The 23,797-nt window shown below is 36.4% G+C and overlaps 1 protein-coding gene across 6 annotated transcripts in view; it reads right to left on the reverse strand.

The window, feature by feature from the left end:
- ROBO1 (roundabout guidance receptor 1) overlaps positions 1–23,797 on the reverse strand; it is a 1,122,944-nt gene that overhangs the window by 485,904 nt on the left and 613,243 nt on the right. For 5 of the 6 annotated variants that reach the window (XM_053903216.1, XM_053903212.1, XM_053903215.1 and 2 more), the window contains exon 3: positions 18,502–18,585. The exons of the other annotated variant lie outside the window; for it this stretch is intronic. In XM_053903216.1, the coding sequence (XP_053759191.1) occupies positions 18,502–18,585 (84 nt within the window). The remainder of the gene's footprint in view (positions 1–18,501; positions 18,586–23,797) is intronic. 6 annotated transcript variants of the gene reach the window in all.

Raw genomic sequence — 23,797 nt, forward strand, 5'->3', positions numbered from 1 at the left:
GAATATTACTCAGCCATCAAAAAGAATGAAATCTTGCCATTTACAATGACATGGAGCTAGAACGTATTATGTTAAGCAAAATAAGTCAATCAGAGAAAGGCAAATACAAAATGATTTCACACATATGTGGAATTAAAGAAACAAAACAGATGAACACAGGGGGAGAGGGAAGAGAAGAGAGGGAAGCAAACCACAAAAGACTTTTAGTGACAGAGAACAAACTCTGGGTTGATGGAGGGAGGTGGGTGGGAGATGAACTGGATGGGTGATTGGTACTAAGGAGGGCACTTGTTGAGATGAGCACTGGGTGTTGTTTGTAAGGGATAAATCACTGAATTCTACTCCTGAAATCAATATTTCACTATATTGTCAACTAACTAAAATCTAAATTAAAAAAGTTTCTGCACAACAAGGAAATGATAAACAAAAGTAAAAGGCAACCTACAGAATGAAAGAAGATATTTGCAAATGACACATGTGATAATGGGTTAGTGTCCAAAATATATAAAAATACTGATATAGCTTGACACCCCCAAAAAAGTAATCCAATTAAAAATTGGGTGGAAGATATGAGTAGACATTTTTACAAAGAAGGCATTCAAATGGCCAACAGACTTATGAAAAGATGTTCATCATCACTTATTATCAGGGAAATATAAATCAAAATTACAATGAGATATCACTTCACATCTGTCAGAATGGCTACAATCAACTACACAAGAAATAACAGGTGTTGGCAAGGATGTGGAAAAAAAAAGAATACTTGTGTACTGCTGGTGGGTATGCAAAGTTGTGCAGCCACTCTCGAAAACAGTATGGAGTTTCCTCAAAAAGTTGAAATAGAACTTCCCTATGATCCAACAATTACACTATTGGGTATTTATTCAAATAATACAAAAAACACTAATTCAAGGGGGTGCAAGCATCCCTATATTTATTGTAGCATTAGTTACAATAGCTAAATTATGGAAACAGCCTGAGTATCCATCAACTGATGGATGGATAAAGAATATGGACAATGGAATATTATTCAGCCACAAAAAGGAATAAAATCTTGCCATTTGCAATGACATAGATGGAGCTGGAGGGTATAATGCTAAGCAAAATAAGTCAGAGAAAGACAAATACCATATGATTTCACACATATGTGGAATTTAAGAAACAAAACAAATGAGTAAAGGGGAAAAAGAGAGAGAGAGAGAGAGCGAGAGCGAGAGAGAGAGAGAGAGAGAGAGAAATCAAGAAACAGACACTTAACTATAGAGAACAAATTGATTGTTACCAGAGGGAAGTTGGGTGGAGGGACGGGTAAAATAGGTTATGGGAGAAGTAAGGACTGCACTTGTGATAAACACTGGGCATTGTATGCAAATGTTGAATCACTCTATTGTGCAACTGAAAGTAATATAACACTGTATGTTAACTAACTGGAATCAAGATAAAAATTAAAAAAAAAAAATTAAATTTTCCCTGAACTTACTCCTCCCCCAAAAATGGTTTTAGCTATAGTAGAATACAGGTGTCTATTGAAAGGCATTGTAAACTATTCCTGAAAAACAATCAAATAATTCCTTACTATATGTGAGAATTCTAGCTCAATTTCAAAAATATACCATAGACCTTTTATTTCATGTTCTGTTTTAGCGACCCCTAAAACTTTGGTTTAGTTGCATTGGTTGATCCTGACAGTTGCTTGCAAAGCAAATTTAAATGAATATAGTATAAATGATAAAACAATGATTAATTTTTATCAACTATATTTTTTCTCTGATGCATTAAAAATGCTCCAAGATACATCTATATAATGTCAAATTCTTGAAAGGCAGCAAAAGTGTGGCAGAGTTACAGCTACTTGTGTAAAACAATGCACTTTCGTAATTGAAAGGTGGCCTTATTTTTAACTTTTCCCAGCATTTCACTTGGTCGTCTAGATAGTCACTTTTAAGCATTGACAACAAAATCCTAATGCCCATTCAACTTTTACAAAATTAATATGGTCATTCTAATACTTCCATCTGAATTAAGTACCAGAGAAATGTATTAAATTACAATAAAAGGATAATAACAGAATTTGTTTCTAGAAGCTTCTCTTTTTCTCATTTTTAAAAATGTAATCATAATTATTGAATTCAATTCGGAATTTCTCCTTATACAACTTTTTCTCCTTGTACAACTATTGTTGTAAACAGACACTTAAGATAGAAATGCATAAGAAAGAAATAGATTAAAACTAAAAGGAACTACAAGTATACTAAAAGATGTGGGTGTCTCACCTCTGGTTAGTTCAGAAATGTGTTTTCGTTACATTATAGAGTGAATGGTCTGAAGGATTCTCTTCAGAACATTGTCACTAATGAGGCTTCTGTGGTAAATCCCTATTCTAGAAATGGTAATTTTGTTCCATACAGTCTTTGTGAAAGGACTTTGTCTGTCTCCACTGGTTCTTTTTAAGTTGGAAACATCTAAATTGCATTTGAAAAAAGATAATGAATGAACATGTGCTCATAATAATCACACACTGTATACATTTTAAATCATAAACTGAATGACATAGTGTTTTATGTACTCTTCATATTCTTGATCTTAAGGTATATCACACTGTCTCAATTTTTTTTTAATAGAAAAATCAGTTTCATGCATTTGTTTCTGGATTAAGTCTTTAAAAACTGAGGTCATGTCTGACCTGAATGGACATTAAAATCCCAGCACATCAAAAAGATATTTTATAAGATTTAAATCGTAGACAAAAGATCTTTTCTCCTTTCTTCTGCTTTTATTTTAACATAGCTGTGTCAATTTAGAGGGCTTTCTCAAAGTTCTATTACATATCGCTTTTAAAATGCAGATGCTAGCATAAAACACAGAACAAAGTATCCCACATTACATAATGGAATCTGATAGAACTGCCATAATTCTTCAAAAGTAATGTTGATACTTTTTTTAAGACTGTAACCTCAAATTATGAAATATTTCATATATGCAGAAAAGTACACAAATTATAAGACATTCATTTACATATCACATAAACAATTATTAAATTTTTCCACCTTTGTTCTATGTCCTTTTTTTAAGTCAAAACAAAAATTTACAGATACTGCTTTAGCTTTAGCCCTGTCCCTTTACATTCATCAATTTCCCAGAGATGACCAGCATCTTAAAGTTGATGTAAATCATTCCCAGACATGTTTTTATATTTTTACTATATAGGTTTGGTTCTCTTTCTTTGTCTGTAAAATTAAAGCATTATACTTAAGAAGCTGATGTATCTTTATTACTAGTTTTTAAAATTTTTTATTAGAACCAACTGAATAGCATTAGAATAAAACTTGCCTAGTCTGCTGCCTAGACTTCACATCTTTAAAATTGATTTGGGGGGGAATAAAAAGCCCTTTATGTAACAGTTATTATGAAGTGTTCCATTTTTTCATGACCTTTGTTTCCCACTTGTATAATCATTTATACCGAAATTCATTAGCTTGCTCCTGAAGAGAAGCACTAAAGGCTATATAAGTAACCATGGGTTAATTGGATAACTGTGGTAATTTGAAAGCCTATACATGCTGACTTTGCAATTATTAATAATACATGAAGCTTACTACAGATAACCCCTACTTTGGTATGGGAAGCTACCGAGAGACTAGATCCGCTGGATTTGATCATTGTGGCACATCAGGAAAATTGCCTTAATCTGTCTCTGTCTCAGTTTCCTCACCTACAAAATAGAGACCATAAAAGCCACTCTGTCAAGCTTTCTTGAGGATTCTATGCGAGGATGCCAAATTCACAGCACTAAGCCTCCACTGGATGTAAGTTATCAAGTGAATGTGAATTGGCTACACTTCATACTTTAAAAAATAATAAGTAAGTTACTGACTCATTAACAGATTTAGACGCATTAAATGTAAAGAGTTTTCACTTTCAAGTTTCCTCTTGATATCCCATTTCTTGACTGAGACAATAATAGCCTTATTGGTGGACTTCCTGAGCTGACCTCTCCTGTGGGTTATTTTAAAGGCCCAGCATCTCTTCTCCTTCTAGTGATTTTGTAAGCACCTAATTACTTGTATTAAATTCTTTCTTATTAAAATATCTAGAATAATTTTTTATCTCTTTCCCTTCAACTCACCGTACAGTGGAAACTAATGTCAGCCACAGGACCTTCAGGACGACAATCTGGGATTTGTTAACTGTGTGACTTGAAGGGACTGAAATCTGAATGCAATTAGAAAATGAGACTTTACAGTAAATCTTAAAAGTTCTCATCACAGGGGCGCCTGGGTGGCTCAGTCGGTTAAGTATCTGACACTTGGGTTCAGCTCAGGTCATGATCTCACAGTTCGTGAGTTGAAGCCCCATGTAGGGCTCTGCGCTGACAGTGCAGAGCCCGCTTGGGATTCTCTCTCACTCTCTCTCTCTGCCCCTACCTGGCTCACGAGTGCATGTACTTTTCCTCTCTGTCTCTCTCTCAAAATGAACAAACTTAAAAAAAAAAAGTTCTCATCACAAGAACCAAAAACTACCTGTGGTAATGGATTTCAAGTAGACCTCTTGTGATCCTTTGCAATATATACAAATATTGAATCAAAATATTGAAACTAATGTAATGTTATATGTCAATTACATCTCAATTAATTATATATATATAAAATGCAAATATAAATAATAAAGGGAAATGAGATCCTGGCTTTTTATAATATAAAGTCACATATAAGTATTGTGATATATCACCTGGGTGATCTGGAATGGAGTGCCAGCTGAGGCAAGGTTTTGGTGACCTGAATGGTTCCTGCAGTAGGCTATTATAACATTAATAAATAATATACAGGGAATTTTGGGGTGGGCTGTCAGCTTCTGACTGCAAGAATCATTTAGAGAAGTAATAAGTGAAGCATTTTAAATCCTTGGCTCAAGGCACAATCAGGGACATAGAGAATCTTTGTTGATTTATGGGCTCAGGGATATTATAGTTAAAATTCTGACTCAGTATTGCTGGATTGGGGTCTCTTGTGTGAAAATTGAGAGCACCATTGCGGGGGGGGGGGGAACTGCAGGAACCTGAAAACGGAATGGAGTTATATGGACGGGTTCAGACTACGAGAGCACTCCAAACACCTCAAATTCCTCTGATCTTCCCTTGCCAGCAGGGAGAGCCCTTTCTGGCCACCAGATAAAGCTGGATCTACCTTGCTAGGAGACCTTGAGGTAGTTATCAGGTTAAAGGAAACCCACTCACCTCATACCCCACTCTAATGCTAATTATCTCTAAAGCAAAGATCTGATTCCCAACCCATCATAGCTATAATTCTTAGCTTAGGAAGAGACAGTTTACTTGATTTTGCTAATTTATACCATCAGAAACCTGGGGAATATCTATGGGGTATAATTCTAAATGTGCTAGGCCAGAAAAGAAGAAAAATAATTTTAAAGTGGCTGCATGTATTAATATGGTTGGATTTAACAGAGTTCTAGAATCAAAAGCCTAGTTTGAACAGCTGGAAGTGGTTCTAGCTGCATGCTTGGTATGGACTGAAACTTACACTCAAACGATGTGTTTAGTAAATAAAGTTTAGATGCCAGAAATTCTTTGGCATAACGGAGAGGGAGGAATGCACGTGGCTATCGAGCACTTGACATGTGGCTAATCCAAATCAAGATGTCCTTTAAGTGTAAAATTGTGCAAAAATATGTAAACTATTTCAGTAATAATTTTTGTATGGGTTACATATTGAAATACTATCTTATAACATTAAGTTAAACAAAATAGAATTTTAAAAATGATTTCACTTATTACTTTTTACTGTGTTTTTAAAATATGGCTTCCAGAAGACTTAAAAGTAACATGTGCCTTACATCTGTGGTGTGCATTCTATTTCTATTGGGCAAGCTTCTGTAGAGGGATTCGAATGTTTGAGTGGATTTATCATTTGTGACAAACTTACCCATCTTCCTACTCTGTCTTTTAAAAGGGCCCAGAAGACAATCCCTTTAACAAGGCATTTGGTACTTCACTTGAGAGAGGAGCTCCTGTATGCTTGAAAAGCATAGTGATTGTTCTCTGTAGGCTAGTCATGAAGTTATTAAGAGGCACTGCCATTGTAATTAGCTCTGATCTCAGTGTGGATGATATGGTTTTGGAGTGGCCAAGGTCAAATGATAGCAGTTAACTACCAAAGAGAAAGTGTGCATGGTCTTTACAGTAGTCTATGAACTCCCAATGATATTTTGCTGTGGTTTACAAATCATGACTCCTTAGAATTGAAATAGTTGTCAAGTCACCAAAGTATAATTAAGTTTAAATTAAAAAAAACATCTAGGTGTGGTGAAAAAGACCTGACTTGAGTCACGTGTTGGATAGTCATGGCCTGTCACCCATCACCAGATCATGAGCCCTTGCCCGTGCACAGGCTGGGAACCCCATAACTATAGGAGAGGCCAGGTAGTTGTGAAAAAGGACCATGTGATACCACAAATTTATGTACTGTAACTTTCTGGACTTCCCTAAAAGAAGCCTATTTATCAAGACACCTAATTTAAAGAAAGGGAAATGCAGACCATTTGATACTGTTAAGGCCTAGAGATCCAGAACAATATTGTGTTTCATCAGTCAAATGACTAAATTTTATCCTAAGTACATCTGCTGGTGTGCTTGAAAATTCATCTCTGACAATCTTTCCAGTTACTGAATACGTAGCTGAATGAACAATTAGCAGAATAATACATTGTCTCCCTGACCCACTGAATGAGGAATTAAAAAAAATTTTTTTTCACATTTATTTATTTTTGAAAGATAGAGAACAAATGGTGGTGGGCAGAGAGAGGATGAGACACAGAATCTGAAGCAGGCTCTAAGTCCCGAGCTGTCAGCACAGAGCCCGATGCGGGGCTCGAACTCACAAACCGTGAGATCATGACCTGAGCTGAAGTCAGACGCTTAACCGACTGAGCCAAACAGGCGCCCCAGGAATTTCTTCTTTTAAATAGTAGGAAGGCCTTAGAATTGCTACTCTATACAAAATAAAAAAATCAAATAAAACACCTTATCTCTATGAAAACATAGGAAAGTAAGCGCCAATATTAAGGACTTGAAATATACATTGGGTGTTTGTACTTATCCATGTGATTGAATTTCTGATTAAGGCAATCTAATTTCCTCCCCAATTCACTCAACCATCATCAGCTGGGTGATGTTCGATCCTCTACGAAAGTTGGGCACACACGGCAGCATGATATCATCAAGGAGAACTGGCACTGACAAAGCAAGATGAGGCTTAATTGGTTACTGAAAGCGCATGATGTTGTATGTACATGTTGCTCCCATTCATGATGCATGTGTTCCTGCTACACTGCCACCTCCTGCTCAATCCATACACACGGCCCCCTGGGGTGTTTCTCATCGTCAGCTGACTTAGCTAAGTTTGATACTCATTTAGGTCTGCATGATATGTTGGCATTGGTTGGAACCAATGATACGCTGCATTGTATCCCATACAAGAGTGCCATGAAGGACAACAGGGAAAGTAAATCTTTACTATGGGAAGAACTTCAAGAGATACAACTGGTCAACCACTTTACCTGGAAGGAGAGATGATTAGAGGTATGGACCTAGACTGATTCTGGAATGGTAGCCAAAGGTTGAATGGACGTTTGGGGTGTTAGAAGGGAAAAGTTTAAAGAATACAAAAGAAGAAAATCTGGGCAAAAGACTATGAGATGGACCCTTTGAAATGAATTCAGAACTGATATTAGCACTCTGGGTGAACACTTACAAGTGAGCACGTGTTGCATAGGAGTCTTTTAATAAGTAGACAGCAAAGTTGGCCCAGATGTCATTCAGCGCCTTCCTCTATCATCCCACTGCTTGCACAATTGACAGTGTGTTCAGGTAGCATGAAGAGAAGTTTTGTATGGATTTAAAGACATAGTATTACCCTCAACAAAACTGAATGGACACCAATACTGCTGACAGCCCAGTCTCCCCATAGCACAGAGTAATGCTGACCCATCAATGTGATGCAATAGCATATGAAGTCCATCCTGCCAACTTGGTAGTAGGATAAGTATATCGAACTACTTTCTTCATGGGGGAGGGAGAAGTGATATATTTTCACTGAACAGATCTTCTATGAATGAATTTTCTTTCCTCCCGCCATGCTTTTTTCAGACCCACCATCTGTGTAATTGCTGTATGCCTTGTTCTATATCCATTCATCATGCATACCATGGCTTTTGGGGGGGCCTGGGTGGCTCACTCAGTTAAATGTCTAACACTTGACCTCAGCTCAGGTAATGATCTCACAGGTCATGAGATGGAGACTCTTCACCAGCCTTGGGATTCTCTCTCTCCCTCTCTTTCTGACCTTCCACTGCTCTTGCTCTCTCTCTCTCAAAATAAATAAATACACTTAAAAAAAAAGACCAAAAAAATCCCACTGATTTTGAACAAAGAAATTATTTTTTCAGCAATGAATTGAAGGAAAAGACAACTGAATATTCAGTATACCAGTTATGGAACCACTGGATGCCACGTGAAATAAAATTTCTTTCCTCAAGGTAGGGGCAAATGTTCTGAACCAATGACAAACTCCTTTTTTCATTGCCAGGCTAGTAGTGATCAGTATTGTTCTCCAAGTATTTCTAGTTCTCCCTCCTCTGAGGCCATGATAGAATTGCACTTCCCTACTCTGTTGATTAGGTGTGTCCATGTGACTTTCTCTGGATCACTAAAAGAGCAGTAGTCACTTCGTGCAGAAAATTTTTTTTAGTGTTTAATGATTTTGATAGACAGAGTGTGAGAAGGGTAGAGGCAGAGAGAGAGAGGGAGACACAGAATCTGATGCAGGCCCCAGGCTCCAAACTGTGAGCACAAGGCCCGATGCAGGACTCAAACTCACGAACCTCAAGATCGTGACCTGAGCCAAAGTCAGATGCTTAAACAACTGAGCCATCAAGGCACCCCTGTACAGAAGCTTTTAAAGCCAGTTCATGATCTTACTGCTATTGTAATCATGGAAGCCTGTGTCATGGTAGCATATCTGTTAGCCTTGGAAATCTGAATGACTATGTTAAACAGAAACCCTCTCCACCCATGTCATGCCTTAGGGAGACATACATTTTCATTACATTGCCTTGGAACACTTATCTTGAGTTGCCCTGGACATTTGATTTTTGCTTGTTACTACAGTATTACTTACTGTAGTACTCACCTATCACTGTGATACTAACATGTAGCTGATTCAAAAGTTTTTTGGCAGCAATGTAAAATAATAGTAAAATGGTTTATGTTTGTGTCAAATGCTTATGTACTGATTGCATAGCCCTCTATGTATTAACTTTTTGCAACGAGCCGAAGTTAGACTGACGCCCATGAATTATGAAAAAAAGTTCTATAGGAATAAACGTAATGACCATTAAAAGTGGTCATTGCCTAAGATTACCTCTAAAAATTAGACATTAGAAAAAGCCAGTTATCGGGGAGCCTGGGTGGCTCAGTCAGTTAAGTGTCTGACTTCGACTCAGGTCATGATCTTGCGGTTTGTGAGTTTGAGACCCGCGTCGGGCTCTGTGCTGATAGCTCAGAGCCTGGAGCCTCTTCAGATTCTGTGTCTTTCTCTCTCTCTGCCCCTCCTCCACTCACATTCTGTCTCTCAAAAATAAATAAACATTAAAAAAAATTTAAAAAAAAGAAAGAGCCAAGTATCTTTTCATTTCCAAAAAATTAGTCATTTGCCAAGTATCATTTCCTTTTTATGAATTGGAAAATCCAAAACAAAAGAGTTGGGGGGGGGGGGATGAGTTGCATGAGACTACAGCAGGGATCGGAAGTAGTGCAGGGATGAGACTTTACCCTTGACTGTGTCCTGATAGCTCCTGACTGGAAGTTGAGTGTCACGCTGTTTACAATCACTGCTGAGAAGGCTTTGGGCCTGGGACACGTCTTTCTGGGTTAGTAGGGAGTCATTTCCAAAGCCAGGCCTCTATAAGCAATGTGGACAATAGTTAAGCTCAAATATCAATCGTCTTGCAAAAATTACTGGTTAAATACAGATACTTATTGACTTATCCAGATAAAAATGGAGTGACTTTGTTACAGATGCTATGACACGAGGAGTACATATTTTTAAAAATTTTCTTAAAATTTTTAAAATAATTTGTTGATCTGAATTCCTTATATGTACAGGTGCTCTGTCTTCAGGACATCACCATACCTAAAGAATGCCTGCCTACTTTATGTTCCCAAGTTTGTGCAATTCCCAACATATGTCTAAAATTTTTCACTGTGGAAATATTTTAAAAATCAAAGCATTCTTTCAAAATTTCAAATCAAAAATATCCATAAAAAGTATTTTTTCCACTTGAATTTCTAGTTGAAGAAAGTAAAATTAAATGAAATTTTCCTATAAAAATTAAGGCTTTTCCATTTTATAATAAGCTAAGACACTGTACTCTTTCTTCCCACAGCATAGAAAAATCAAAATATTTAACTGAAAGTTTTCTTACCTGAAAATATTATCAAATACTAAGTATAATCGTTCATGCCTTAGTTAACATCTTTTTGGAATGATTTAAATTTCCAAGATGTTCATGAAAAATTCTAGAATTAGAGTAGTGTTATTAATATGAGGACAACGTAAAATTTACTTAATTACGAAAAATAGGGGCGCCTGGGTGGCTCAGTCAAACGTCCGACTGTAGGTTTCAGTTCAGGTCATGATCTCACGGTTCCTAGGTTGGAGCCCCACTTTGGGGTCTGCACTGACAGTGTGGAACCTGCTTAGGATTCTCTCTCTCAAAACTCTCTGCCCTCCCCCTCCCAAAATAAATACACTTAAAATAATAATTGAGATAAACTGCTTTAAACTGTTCTTTTATAGAACCTATTGTCATCAGAGTTCAGCTTACTTTTTGACACTCAAATCAACCTGAAGCTTCCACGTCTGCTCCCTTAAGTTTCAGGAAGACAGATGTAGGCATATCTGCTCTCTATTGTCAATAATAATGAAAATAAAACTATTTTTTTCCTCTTTCTCTCAATTTTGGAATATTATACATAAATTCAACCCATGATCCCAATCTTCTGTCTCATTTGTTCCCTTTCCCATTTTTGAGAACTGGCAAAATTTTTCTAGTAATTGAGGTCACTCAAAACAAATCACAAATTTGACAGTTTTATAATTCTGGGGAAAAAAGAAACATGTATCTCTTTTCCTTAACTGCTTAAGACTAGCTCAATAAGTTAAGTTGATGTGGCATATATTATTCCCAATATGTGTCTATAACAAGTAGAAATGGCTTAATTTATTGTTTTAAGAAATATTTATTAATTTATTATACAAAAATTAATGCACAACCAGGGCACAAGCTGGCAAACTGCATGTCAATGAGCAGACCATCAGATATAATGATCCAGAGAGGAATCATGCATGATGTTGACTTTAACATTTTAGATCTTATATACTGCCATATTCCTAATACAAGGCTCTCCCCAGAGCAGGTACTCAATATGTGAATTGGTTCAAGTAAATGAATAAGTGATTATCCAGATATTTCATAGAGAGTAAGCTACTTGACATGAACTTGTAAATTAGTGTTATTTTTCTAGAGCCAAATATAAGGTACTTTAAAAAGTCTATGTAAGCACTAAAGTACAGTGTTAGTTTTATTCTGCAGTTTATTTTCCTACACGTTCTCATCTCCTATCAATTCTGTGAAGTTTTATTTATTTATTTATTTATTTATTTATTTATTTATTTATATTTTGAGTGCACCAGCTAGAGAGAGGGGCAGAGGGAGGGGGGGGGGAGGGAGGGAGGGAGAGAGAGAGAGAGAGAGAGAGAGAGAGAGAGAGAGAGAGAGAGAGAGAGAATCTTAACAGGTTCCATGCTCAGTTTGGAGCTTGACATGGGGCTCGATCCCACAACCCTGGGATCATGACCTGAGTCAAAATCAAGAATCTGTCACTCAACCCACTAAGCTACCCAGGTGTCCCTCTGTGAAGTATTTTAAGTTAGAAAAAACACTAAAAATTTAATTTGGAGGATGTTAAATCTTTATTGCTAAATATCTATACTATCTTTGTAAAATCATGATAGCTTTAAGGGTCCTAGTTTCCTCACCTGTAAATTGATGGCTTTTAGGTGGATTTCTAATACTTTATCTATATTTTGGGAACTGCAGACATATAGTAGAAAAAAAAGTTGACTAGAATCAGAGAAATTACTTTAAATATCAACGAGCTTATGGAAACTCTTTATAAATATCAGTAAATAAGAAAGAGCTTTCAGAAATTTACATATAATAAACAAACACAAAATAATTCTAAAAGCATTGGTAGGCAATAAACAGCAAGAATGTTTCCCAGAAAAAAGAAGAGAAAGGCAAACCAAGAAACAGACTCAGCTATAGAGAACAAACTGATAGTTACCAGAGGGCAGGTGGACAGGTGGGGCACGTAAAATAGGGGATGGGGATTAAGGAGTGAACTTGTGATGAGCACCAAGCATTGTATGGAAGTGTTGGATCCCTATATTGTACACCTGAAACTAATATTACACTGCATGTTAACTAACTGGAATTTAAACAAAAACTTTTAAAAAAAGAATGTTTCCAAGAAAGTTGGGAGGAAAATGACAAATAGTTAGAAAATAGGGAAGAAAAGATAAGAGATTCAATGAATCAATCTAAAAGGTCCACTGCCTAAGAGCAATTCCAAACAAAGGGCAGCGGACAATACAGTGACTGGTGTTCTCAAAAAATAATTTAAGAAAATTTCCCATAATGAAGATATATGATTCTCCCATTTGCAAGGCCCCTCGAGTACCCAGCATAATCAAGAAAAGCAAATAAACAATAAGCAAAAATGGACAAGCCACCACCACAAAGCACATCAGAGTAAAACTTCCTTATTTTTGACATTTTAAAAGTTCTATTGTGAGGTGCTTTCTGAGACAAGGCTTCTGTTAACAAGGAGATAAACCCAAAAAAGAGGAAGAAATGAGATCTAGAAATAAGAGATCCAACAAAAACAAGTGAAGGAAAAAATCCCAGGGCTAGAGAGAAACCGGTCATTTTGAGACGAAAACGTGGAGTATTTTATGAGGCAGATGCCTGGAAAAACCTCAGATTAGTGGACTATTAGATAGGATTAAGCCTATAGGAAGTTTAAAAATGCAATTATTAACTGCAGAAAATAAACAATCTCATATAAAGAAAGAAATGCAATTATAGTATTTTACTTGGCTCTGCAGTAGATTCATCTGGGGAAAATTTGCTTCATAATACCAATGTAAACTGTTAATTTGACAAAGAATGCGATGGCAAAAGAATGAGTAAAAGAAAATACCTAATATTGACAAATCAAGAATCATTTGTGGATACATATTATTTAAAAATAGAAAGGAAACTATCGGAAGATACATCCAAAAGAGTAAAAGAGGTTAAGAGTAAGCGGGTTCAAGGATAGGAAGGTAAAATGGGACTCTCTTGGTTTTGTTTAAAGCTTTTGTCCTATTTGATTTTTTAAAAATGATATGCACCAGTCAGTGTGATGATAAAGAACCTATGATAGGGGCGCCTGGGTGGCGCAGTCGGTTAAGCATCCGACTTCAGCCAGGTCACGATCTCGCGGTCCGTGAGTTCGAGCCCCGCGTCAGGCTCTGGGCTGATGGCTCGGAGCCTGGAGCCTGTTTCCGATTCTGTGTCTCCCTCTCTCTCTGCCCCTCCCCCGTTCATGCTCTGTCTCTCTCTGTCCCAAAAATAAATAAAAAACGTTGAAAAAAAAAAAGAACCTATGATAAAAATTGGCAGGGCCCTAAAATGTTGGTGACCAGAACTGTGCTGTTGCATAGGAGCATGGTTAAGCTATTCAATTTCTAACCACACGCTCAAATGAAGCTTGTAGCCACCACCTCAACGGCCTCTGCAATGTTGGAAAAAAGTATGGTTAATGAGGGACTATTTCTATTCTAGAATGCTGAGGCAGACAGTAGGCACTGTTGCTTTTAACAATAGCGCCTTCCTGAGAAAGTGGCAATGAGCATTAGTGTTGAGAAAATTGCACTGCATACATGGAATGATAATAAATGCTGGTTATTAGCATCAATGCATACATTTTTAAAAATGCACATGCCAAAATGGAATTTTTGTTTGATCATAATTGTGAAACTCTATAATTAAGAATGCAGAGGGACAGAAGAATCAATGTCCCCTAGCAATGAACAGTTACTTGTCCAAATTCTAAAACATGAGGCAAAATATGTTTTGGGGTTGCTATTTGAGTGCATGTGGGCAAACACACTAATGCGTCCAAGATATATTTTTTTTCAATAAGACAGAATATATCTTGTTTCCTTTTAAACAGAATTATAACCAAACTTTACTCGGAATGGGTAGAAGTGGGTAGAAGGGTAGAAGATTCTACTATGTCCATTTGAAATTACTCTGGAGTTTCTAACTTTCCAAGGCTAGATTTTTTACTTAAGTTGGTACTGACATAACGCTGATAATTGTTCAGTTTTAGGATTTTAAATTTGTGGTAAGGTTTTCTTCCATTATACTACTATAAATATAGGAGTCTAATCCTTAAAACACCTATAGAGATGGGGGAGATTGTTTTATTTTTAAAATAAAACGTGAAAATGGGGACAAACAATATATTTCAGACATTACAAATAAAGTTTATAGACTTTTTTTGGTTCTCAGAAAAACAAATAAAATTCATACATTTTCTAACAAATAATTAGCACTTTCTAAAAAGGTTATGGATGCTGGTAGGAAGTCAGTAGCTCCCGCTTTATTCCCTAACTTGTTATGTATCAGTAGACTGCTCTTCAAATTTTTTGTCACTAAGAAAAACTCTACATGGACTATATGTATACTTTGGACATTTAAATATTCCTAAACAGATTATTTTTTTGTGATTCACAACATATTTGTGAAACACCATATGCACTTCCAGAAGTCAAAAACAATGTACTGTTTTCAGGCATTGCTTTTAAAAAGAATCATTGATTATTTTATATCCAACCTCTTTGGAATGATGTGTGTCTGACCCCACAAAGTGCTGATTTGAAACCCCATATTACTTGTTCCTGCAACAAAGGCTATACACTGTGAACTGTTAAATGATCCCCAATATTTATGACATTCTTGGTTAAACGGGAAATGGGCTACTTGTCTAAATAATGCACAAGCCCACTTAAATAGCACCTCACTGTGCCACCTTAGAAATTGCTCTGCATTCATTGATCAGTAAAAGAGAGACTAAAATGTTTTAAATCTTAACACGGCTTTGTAATATTGTGTCTGAAAGTGGTCAGGAGAACAGGAATCGGTACGTGTTTCTCTCCTGAACTTCATATTACCATTTTTTTCCCCCTGAACCTTTCAATTAAATCACTTATACCATTTAGGTAAGTATGGTATATGGTTTAAGTAGCAAGTACTATTAATAAGAGATTATCACTCACTGATTAGATCATTAATAAAAATATTCATTTATGTGTATGATCTGAGAACCATGGATTTTAGTTTGATGGGTCAATTTGACAGTGATGGTCTCAAATGGTTTGAGCAGTAGAGAAGATACAGTGACAAATTAGCTCACAGTGGAAATTATTCTCTTTATAGTGGTCAAAAAAGAGAATTGAGGGGAGTGTGAGTATGAATTTTAGTGAACTGGTGATTTCCCTTTGGGACTGTTTCATGCTCCCCCAAAAATGTTTTCCACAATTGTACAGATTCCTCTGGGAAGCTTTTCTTCTTTATACCCATGAATGTTAGGGGAAGAGAGAGAAGTCTCACTTGTCAGCTCAACAGAGTGAAACAACATGTACCAAAAAGTAAACATCTGGCATATACAATTTTCACAGTCATTTTGTGATGCTGTGCAAAGTGTATAGACCCCTCAAATAATACCTGATGTATTTACTTGTTAACTCTCATAAAAATGTATCCTGCAGCTAAGTCATGTCAGTGACTTATTTGACAACTGCATGGTATATTCTCTAAATTGCTCAATATTTATATTTTATTTCTGACAATGTTTTTGCTGCTATATTCAGAGTTACTAAACTCCAGGTATACTAGAGGTAAGTTACATTAAGTATGTAAAAAAGTTCCTGAGCAGATAGACCTTCTCACTTCCTTCTGAACTGAGTTTCCCCTAATATAAAGATTCTATCAACTCAATTTTATGTGATTAAAGGGAGTCACACACACAAACACACTCACACATACCCACATACACCCACACACACCCACACAAATGCACATAAAATAAATCTCTTGGTAGTTTCAGGTAACACTCTGCACAATTGTTTCAGTCTCAGAGCTAAACTGAGATCTTTATAATTGTTATCAAGCAGACAAAAAGCATTATTTTCTATTTAATTTTTCTTATCGCTTCCAATAGAGGTTTTAATGAGCAAAGAAATGGTCAATATGCAAGTGAAAGAGACAAACAGCATGTTTAATTCATATAGTAGAAAGAAAGGTTCCTGAATAATCAAGAATTTAGTGAGACAAAATATACAGAATGAACTTCCTTTGATACCAGAGTTCATAAAGAGTTAGAGTCTCAGGAACAAAATTATTCCAAAGATTGTTTTGCAGTCACATCACATTAAATGTGCTGCTTTAATTAGTTCCCTTGTAGAATACAAAGATAATTTTATGAGTTTATTATCTCATCTTAATTCATCTGATATGTTTAATAGCAGAAATCTGGTTACTGATTAACGTAAGGAGGAAAAATAAATAGATATAACAAAAATTTAAATGTTATTATTTATTCTTAAATGCATTGTTATTCAAGTTCTCTTAATTCAACACTGCAACGTGATTTATGCATTGGAGATATATAATTTTCAGGAAATCCATAAAAGACAAAGAGCAAACCCTATTAGTGTATCTAAACAATGCAGTTGTTTAGACTGGGTGAGCACCAGGGAATAGAACTACGATGCACTGGCAAATGAGAATACCCACGAGAAAGAACACTGTCTCTGATTCCTCATTTCACTCGCATGAACTTCCTTTTATGGTATTAAGAAGTGACATTTACAACCCTTGTTCTAGCTAAGTTTCTGAGAAAGTATCATACCAGCTTCTTCACCATCTTACCACCAATGGGCTTTGATTTGTCTGTCCTTTCATCTCAGTTCTTCGGTGAAAGATAAGAGAAAATCAGAATGAGTTATCTATAAGGCTAAAATAAATATAATAAATATTAAATTGTTTGTAAAGATTTTATTAATTTTAGTACTTATTCCAAATGTTTAAATCCTACAATTGTGTAAATGAGAGATTACTGGAGAAAATTATTTCTATGAAAATAGGGAGGCTGCTTCTCAAGGAAAGTACCAGTGTATTATTTTATACGATGTGAAAATGCCTATTGGATTAGTCTATTATTTTATACAATGTGAAAAATGTCTCTTGGATTGGTCTCTAACACAATCATCCGTAAGACTGTAATGATAAGAAGAGTTCTTCATTATCTTTAACTCCAAATACGTCAACATGCGTGTGTGTGCGTGCGTGCGCGAGCGCACGCGCTGCGCGCACACACACACACACACACACACACACACACACACACACACACACCTCTATCCATAGCCCACAACCTAGCAGTCTATGGAGAACTGTGCTAATAAGAACTAATGAAAAGACCATAATAAATAGCTGCTAGTACAACGAGCCCACTATGACATCATTATCTGATTTAATGGGCTATAAGTGATGTATTTTATTCTTTGCCTTTATCTAAAGTTTTAGTCAAATTGTCTCAGATGTGTAACTTACATGATTATATTTAGAGCTATACTTACAAATTCTTCAAGAAACATTTATGTATTTCCAAGGCGGTCTCTCTTAGCCATTCATAATATGAATTATTTCCAACGCATTCGATTAGTTAATTTTTACTTTAATAACGGTGTGCACATGCATCTACTTAACAAGTGGCTCATAGATAAGGTAACAATGAGTCCATGCAAAGACAATCCTGAGTATAAGTTGGTATTTATGACTGCATTACACTTGTTAGGAGTTTGCTTTCTGTTATTTATAAGACTACAAAACAAACAAACAATTACAGACGATTTTGAAGTGCAATTACTTGCAGAGAGTCTTATTTCTTTGATAGCAATGTAGTCAAATATTACATCTCTAAGATAATATTATATTATCTGCCTGAACAAATTAGCAATATCAAAGTTTCCGGCTGCTAAGTATTCTCTCTCTCTTTTTTTTAAATTAAAAATCGACAACACAAATGCATGCAGTTTTGAAGTTAAATTGCTTTTCCCCAAAGTATTTACTTTAGCAATATGACCTCCCAGCTGAAGAATGAAGTCTGGAAAACGAGGACAAGAAGTTGTAGCAGTTGTTAGCAGGTAGCAGGGATGGGTAGATAATTTTACACAGGTGGTTGATGATTGATGGAGGTGGAGGCATTTTTAGGAGGCATGGACGGTGAGGATTTGGGAAGAAACACTCTACCTGTGTAGCCCAGCGAATTGTCATCATTATCAGAGGTGGGGATGGGCGTCCCGTTGTCGTTCCCCCTCTCTAGGTCTTCAGGGTCTGTCGGAAACAACACCAGAGCTGCTGATGGGGTCACAGTAGTAACAGTAGTTGCCATTTCGATCACAGCATGTCCAGACACAAGTAAATCCACATGTGACAGAAAAACACACAGGGACAACACACAGCACACTTCCTCCCTGCCCCTCCTGCAGCACACTGAGCCGCACGGAGGTCTCAGCATCATGGCTTACGGTTTCTACTGCTTCTCCTTAATTTCCCTAATTCTCTTCTCTGCCTGCACCTTTGCTGCACTTCAAAGCTGGCGGAGGGCTCTGACTGCCCTCTGTGAGGCCGCCAGCACGGACTGAGGGAGCATATGGAGGAGGGAGAGGGCAGGGTGGCTGAATGCTAGCATTGCTAATTTTCCACCTTATTGTTAATCAAAGCTATTGACTGTGATCACTCCCCATCATCGCTTCATCTCCTGCCAATTACAGACTCAAGGGACTGTACCTCATATGGGTGGGGGGGGGGGGAGGCAGGGTGTGGGGAAAAATAGGGTCTTGTCAAATAAGAGGGTGGATTATAAAAATGTCATACTTTTCCTAAGCAACAGCAAAGAAAGCAGTGCAACATCACATCCTTCGGAAGGCAACACTTTATCATCTTAAAGGACGGAGATGAATTTACTGAAACAAATGCATAAGTAAAACAACACTTAACTTTGGACGTTTGGGGCTGGATATTTTAAAACATTCCAAATTGCTCGAGATTCTGTATTACAGTCATCCAGATAAGTATTTTCATTCATCTATTCTGATTTTTCTTGAATGAAAGAAACGCTTTTTATGCTTTTCACACTGCACGTTCATTTTCCAATGTAGAATTTTAGAAACGAGGCCAAGCAAAATGACACTAAAGTTCTAATATCCAGAAGCTGAGTTGCATTATAAATACACACGGAAGCCCAACGACACCACGACTAATTTCACTTGTGCTCAGTCACTGTACATATCATATCTTTGTGTGTTAGATAAATATGAGCAGAATATCTAGCTTCATTGCTGATAAGCGGACACAGACACAATAAAAGCTAAGTGTGTACCTCCTAAATGGAATACCGTCGCGTCATAGGTCATTCATGTTGAGGTGTTCTGCAGGCTTTTCATCACCTTAAATATCGTCTACACAGAATTCCTTGGTCTGAGCAGTGAAGGAGCACAGCTGTTTACTTGAGGAAGAAAGTATGTCACTTATGAACGAGGCAGCGAGTATGTGCAGGTAATGCCTCTCCAGAAACATCACAGGGGTTATTAATTCTGTGTCCCTGCTAGTTTTTTCAGCGAGCTTGATACATTTTGTCCTACACACAATTCTTCAGGGAGGATTAAGAATTTTTTAAAAGAGGATATAAAATCTAACGTGGGTCACTTTGTGACTTTTTGCATGTAGTATATCTATCCACTCTGTCTCCCCGTCTCCCTTCCTCTCCAGCTCATGGGTCATATAATTAACCTGATGTGGCTAACACGAAGGAAAAGAAAAAGGTGTGGATATCTGCAGACTAAAGAAAAAAATGCTGGTTATTGCTCTATTTATCCTTGCCTTTCCAGCAATAGCTGTTGTCCTATTTATCCTTAAAGTCAACTCAGGAAGTGGTATAGCAGGAAAAGGGTCTCCTTTCCACGCCTCCAGCCTGTAACCTATTTGTATGCATTAGTTGTTTAGGGCAGAGATTTAAGTCACATCAATAAAAGAGAATGGGAAACAGGTTTTTTTTGTGTTTGCGTGTGTGTGTATTTTGTGTCAGTGTTAGCACAATGTTCTGCCATAAACGAAGTAACCTTACTCAAGCAAACTAACCAAATAAAAGAGGTTGATACAGGAAGATAGATAGAAGGTTCTGGTTCAAATGTATTAAAAGACTTTTAAGGACACCTTCCCTGCTTACCCACAATATTGTTTTAAAAGATATGAAGTGTTTAGGGTCACCTTAATTTTACAGACTGATTATTTTTAGTTGCAAACACAGTTTTTCAAAGAAAGAGCTACTTTTAATTTATGATGGAAGAGTTTATTGAATGTAGATACACACATTTGTAATCACTCTGTTAAAAATAAGATAAAAATCTATCCAAATCCACAGCATGAACTCAGTTTGAATATACAGTATCATAAGACTTTTGCACCTTTGTTACTGAATGTTCCCTGAAACTGAGGACATGTGTTCAAAAGCAGTAGGGTAGGGATGAGGAAAGGAAGTTCACTGTCCTTTGAAACGAGATACATAGATCTGTTTAAAGTAGGATTTTTCACCAATGTCTAATTTATCCTGAGTGTTTTTAAAATTTGCTTTCCTGTCCCCACCCATCACCCTTCTGACCCCTGCTTAGGCTCAGGAAAGAACAGACTTCGCATTAATCAATGAATCTAACCATATCTATAAAACACATTCTATCTAACCAGTACTGCCTTTAATTAAAAATATGCTACACCTATAGAACAAAAGATGTCATTTTTACTAACTGCTCTCAATTTTTCTTCCTACTCCTTCCTGTCAAAAGATAATTGTAACAGGAAATAGTCACTTGACTCACTGCACATGAGCTTTAGGACTAATTTAAAGAGAGCCCAAAAAGTATTTATTTAAATGTTTTGTTGAATAGTATTGATTATGTGAGCCACGGTAAAGAATACAAGGAGGCAATAGATTATTTAGTGCTTACAATGTCTGAAGAAGTCTTTCTTGTGCCCCAAGTCTGAATTTAGGACCATCCAGATTTGAATTGATGTAGGCGTGGCTGCAACTGATGAAAGCCACCGTAACATCTAGAAATGCACTGTCACTAAGGGTGCCGGGTTCTATGTGCCTGACACCCCCATTAGACTGAATTCCCCAGGGTCAGGTAATCTGTCTGCGTCACATTGGTACACCCACCACCTTACACTGGGCCTGCAATATTCTATGGGCTTAAACAGTTTTTTTTTTTCCTTTAAGATAATAAATGAATTAATGAACAGATGGTAACCAAGAATGCAAATCTCACTTAAGTAATAGACTCTCAATCTGAAACAACTTGAAAATATAAAAGACTTGTTATAAATTAACTCAAATGCTAATGTACTCCCTGTATATCCAGTATCTGTAAAGGCATATAAAACATCTTTGCAATATAAAAGGAAGTCTTAAATCATAAAATCGTAGACAGTCATGGTTGGAAGTATGTCAGATGGACCTTTACTAGATGTTCTGTCAATATTCAGATTCTTCTGAATTTAGTGGTCATTTGGCCTTTAGTGCTTTTAAGGCAAGCAATTCCAATTTCACAATTAAGTGCTTTGTTTTATGTTCAATTTTTTTTAAAAAAAGATGTTTTCTAGATTCTAATTCTAATAGTAACCTGGTGGGCTCAAAAGAACTAATATTTCATCTATGAAAGCCTGTTTCCTTCCCAGCCCTCCTTAAATGCTTATGTTTCATAGGGCTCCAGATTCACCCTTTTGTTCTTCAACATGCTTCATTGAGGCTTATGACTAAAACTATTTATTCTTTCTTTTTCTTTTTAATAAGATGATGTAACTTCCACATTTCTTAATTGGATGCCTAAATGACCAAATCTCATGTCTACTGCTTATTTGACTTTATGAGGATTCCAAGAAACCTCACACCTTCTCTCACTAAACCCTGAACGCATCCTCTTTTCCTTCCGCCTACTCCTTTCCTATATTTCCTATCTACATGAAGGAAGTCATCACTGTATTATATTCTTAATATTTTACAATTCAATGGGATGTTAGTATCTGGGGTTAAAACTGAACTCAGGGGTGCTTGGGTGGCTCAGTCAGTTAAGTGTCCAAATCTTGATTTCGGCTCAGGTCATGGTGTCATGGTCAAGGGATTGAGCCAAAGGTGGAGTGTGGAGCCTGCTTGGGATTCTCTTTCTCGTCCTCTGCCCTTCTGTCTCTTCCCTTCCCCCTCTCAAGTGCTTTCTTGCTTGCTGTCTTTCTCTCTCTCTCAAAATAAGTAATAAAAAAAACATTTAAAAATAAAAAGCAAAAACACTGAACTCTTAGTCCACAGGCCTATTGTTGTGAATTTTTCTACGTGATTTATTTTTATTTTTTAAATCCTTTTTGGAGGTAGTTCTATGCCAACTTAAACCTATAATATGTAAAATTTTATATAGAATTATGCATAACCATATAATATACATATTATTTATATAGGACATATAATGTATGAGTGGGCCATCTTGTAATGGTCTTTTGCAGCTTTAATAAAAGTGACAACAACGACAAAAAGGAATAAGGATATATAACTTCCTTTACGAGGGAAATTATGTCTTTTGGGAAACTTTATCCTTAAATACAACAATTTATTAAAGGTGATACAACTTTGTTTAATGGTAAATTACTTGTAAATTTGAAATTTGTTAATCTGTATAATACTGCTTTTATTGAGATTTCCCCAACCCCTATATCAAATTATAATGGAAACTCTGAATTGGAAAAATCATTGTATTGCAACCTCTGATAAAATCATTCATATAATCACCATCAATAAGCACTAAATCTATCAGGTGAAAAATGGTAGGAGACAGCATATTTCACAGTGTCAAAGTATCACCCCAGAGATTATTTGCTAACTGCAGAGGAGAAAATAAACTTTTATAATGGTTATATCTGGCAGTCACCACTTGAACTCAGTAATCAAAGTTAGTATCACCAATGCTGAGTAAATAAGAATGGGAAGCTAATTGTGTGATAGAATATACAGCACCACCTATGAAGCATCCACACTAACAATACTTGCCCTGAACTTAATCGAGACTTAAGACCCAACTTAAATCTACAGAAGAAGAAAATATATGTCCCTTAGCATGCACGTATAGGATAATTGATGGATGAATTATTTTGAACTTACTTTCAAATGGCTCAGAAAACATATATCGACAGGACCAAAGCAAATATGATATAATATTAACAGTTGTTCGTTCTGTTATGAAAAACATTCAAAAAAGTTTAGAGGATGGTAATTGAAGACTGAGTGGTATAAAGCTTTCGCTACAGTGTGCGGCAGCAGAAATTCATGCAATGATGCTTCACTTTCATTGGCGATATAATTAAAATGGCATTGATACCCATATTTGTACTACCATTCAACCCACATTTCTCTAAATTGTTCATCATGCTATGATAGTCAGTATTACATTGTGGAAATGTAGAGGTCTGAGAGAAAACTCTGCTGTTTAAATTCAATTTCATTTAT

This window comes from Panthera pardus, unplaced genomic scaffold (genome assembly GCF_024362965.1).
Source record: "Panthera pardus isolate Hobbes unplaced genomic scaffold, ASM2436296v1 HiC_scaffold_16, whole genome shotgun sequence".
NCBI lineage: Eukaryota > Metazoa > Chordata > Mammalia > Carnivora > Felidae > Panthera > Panthera pardus.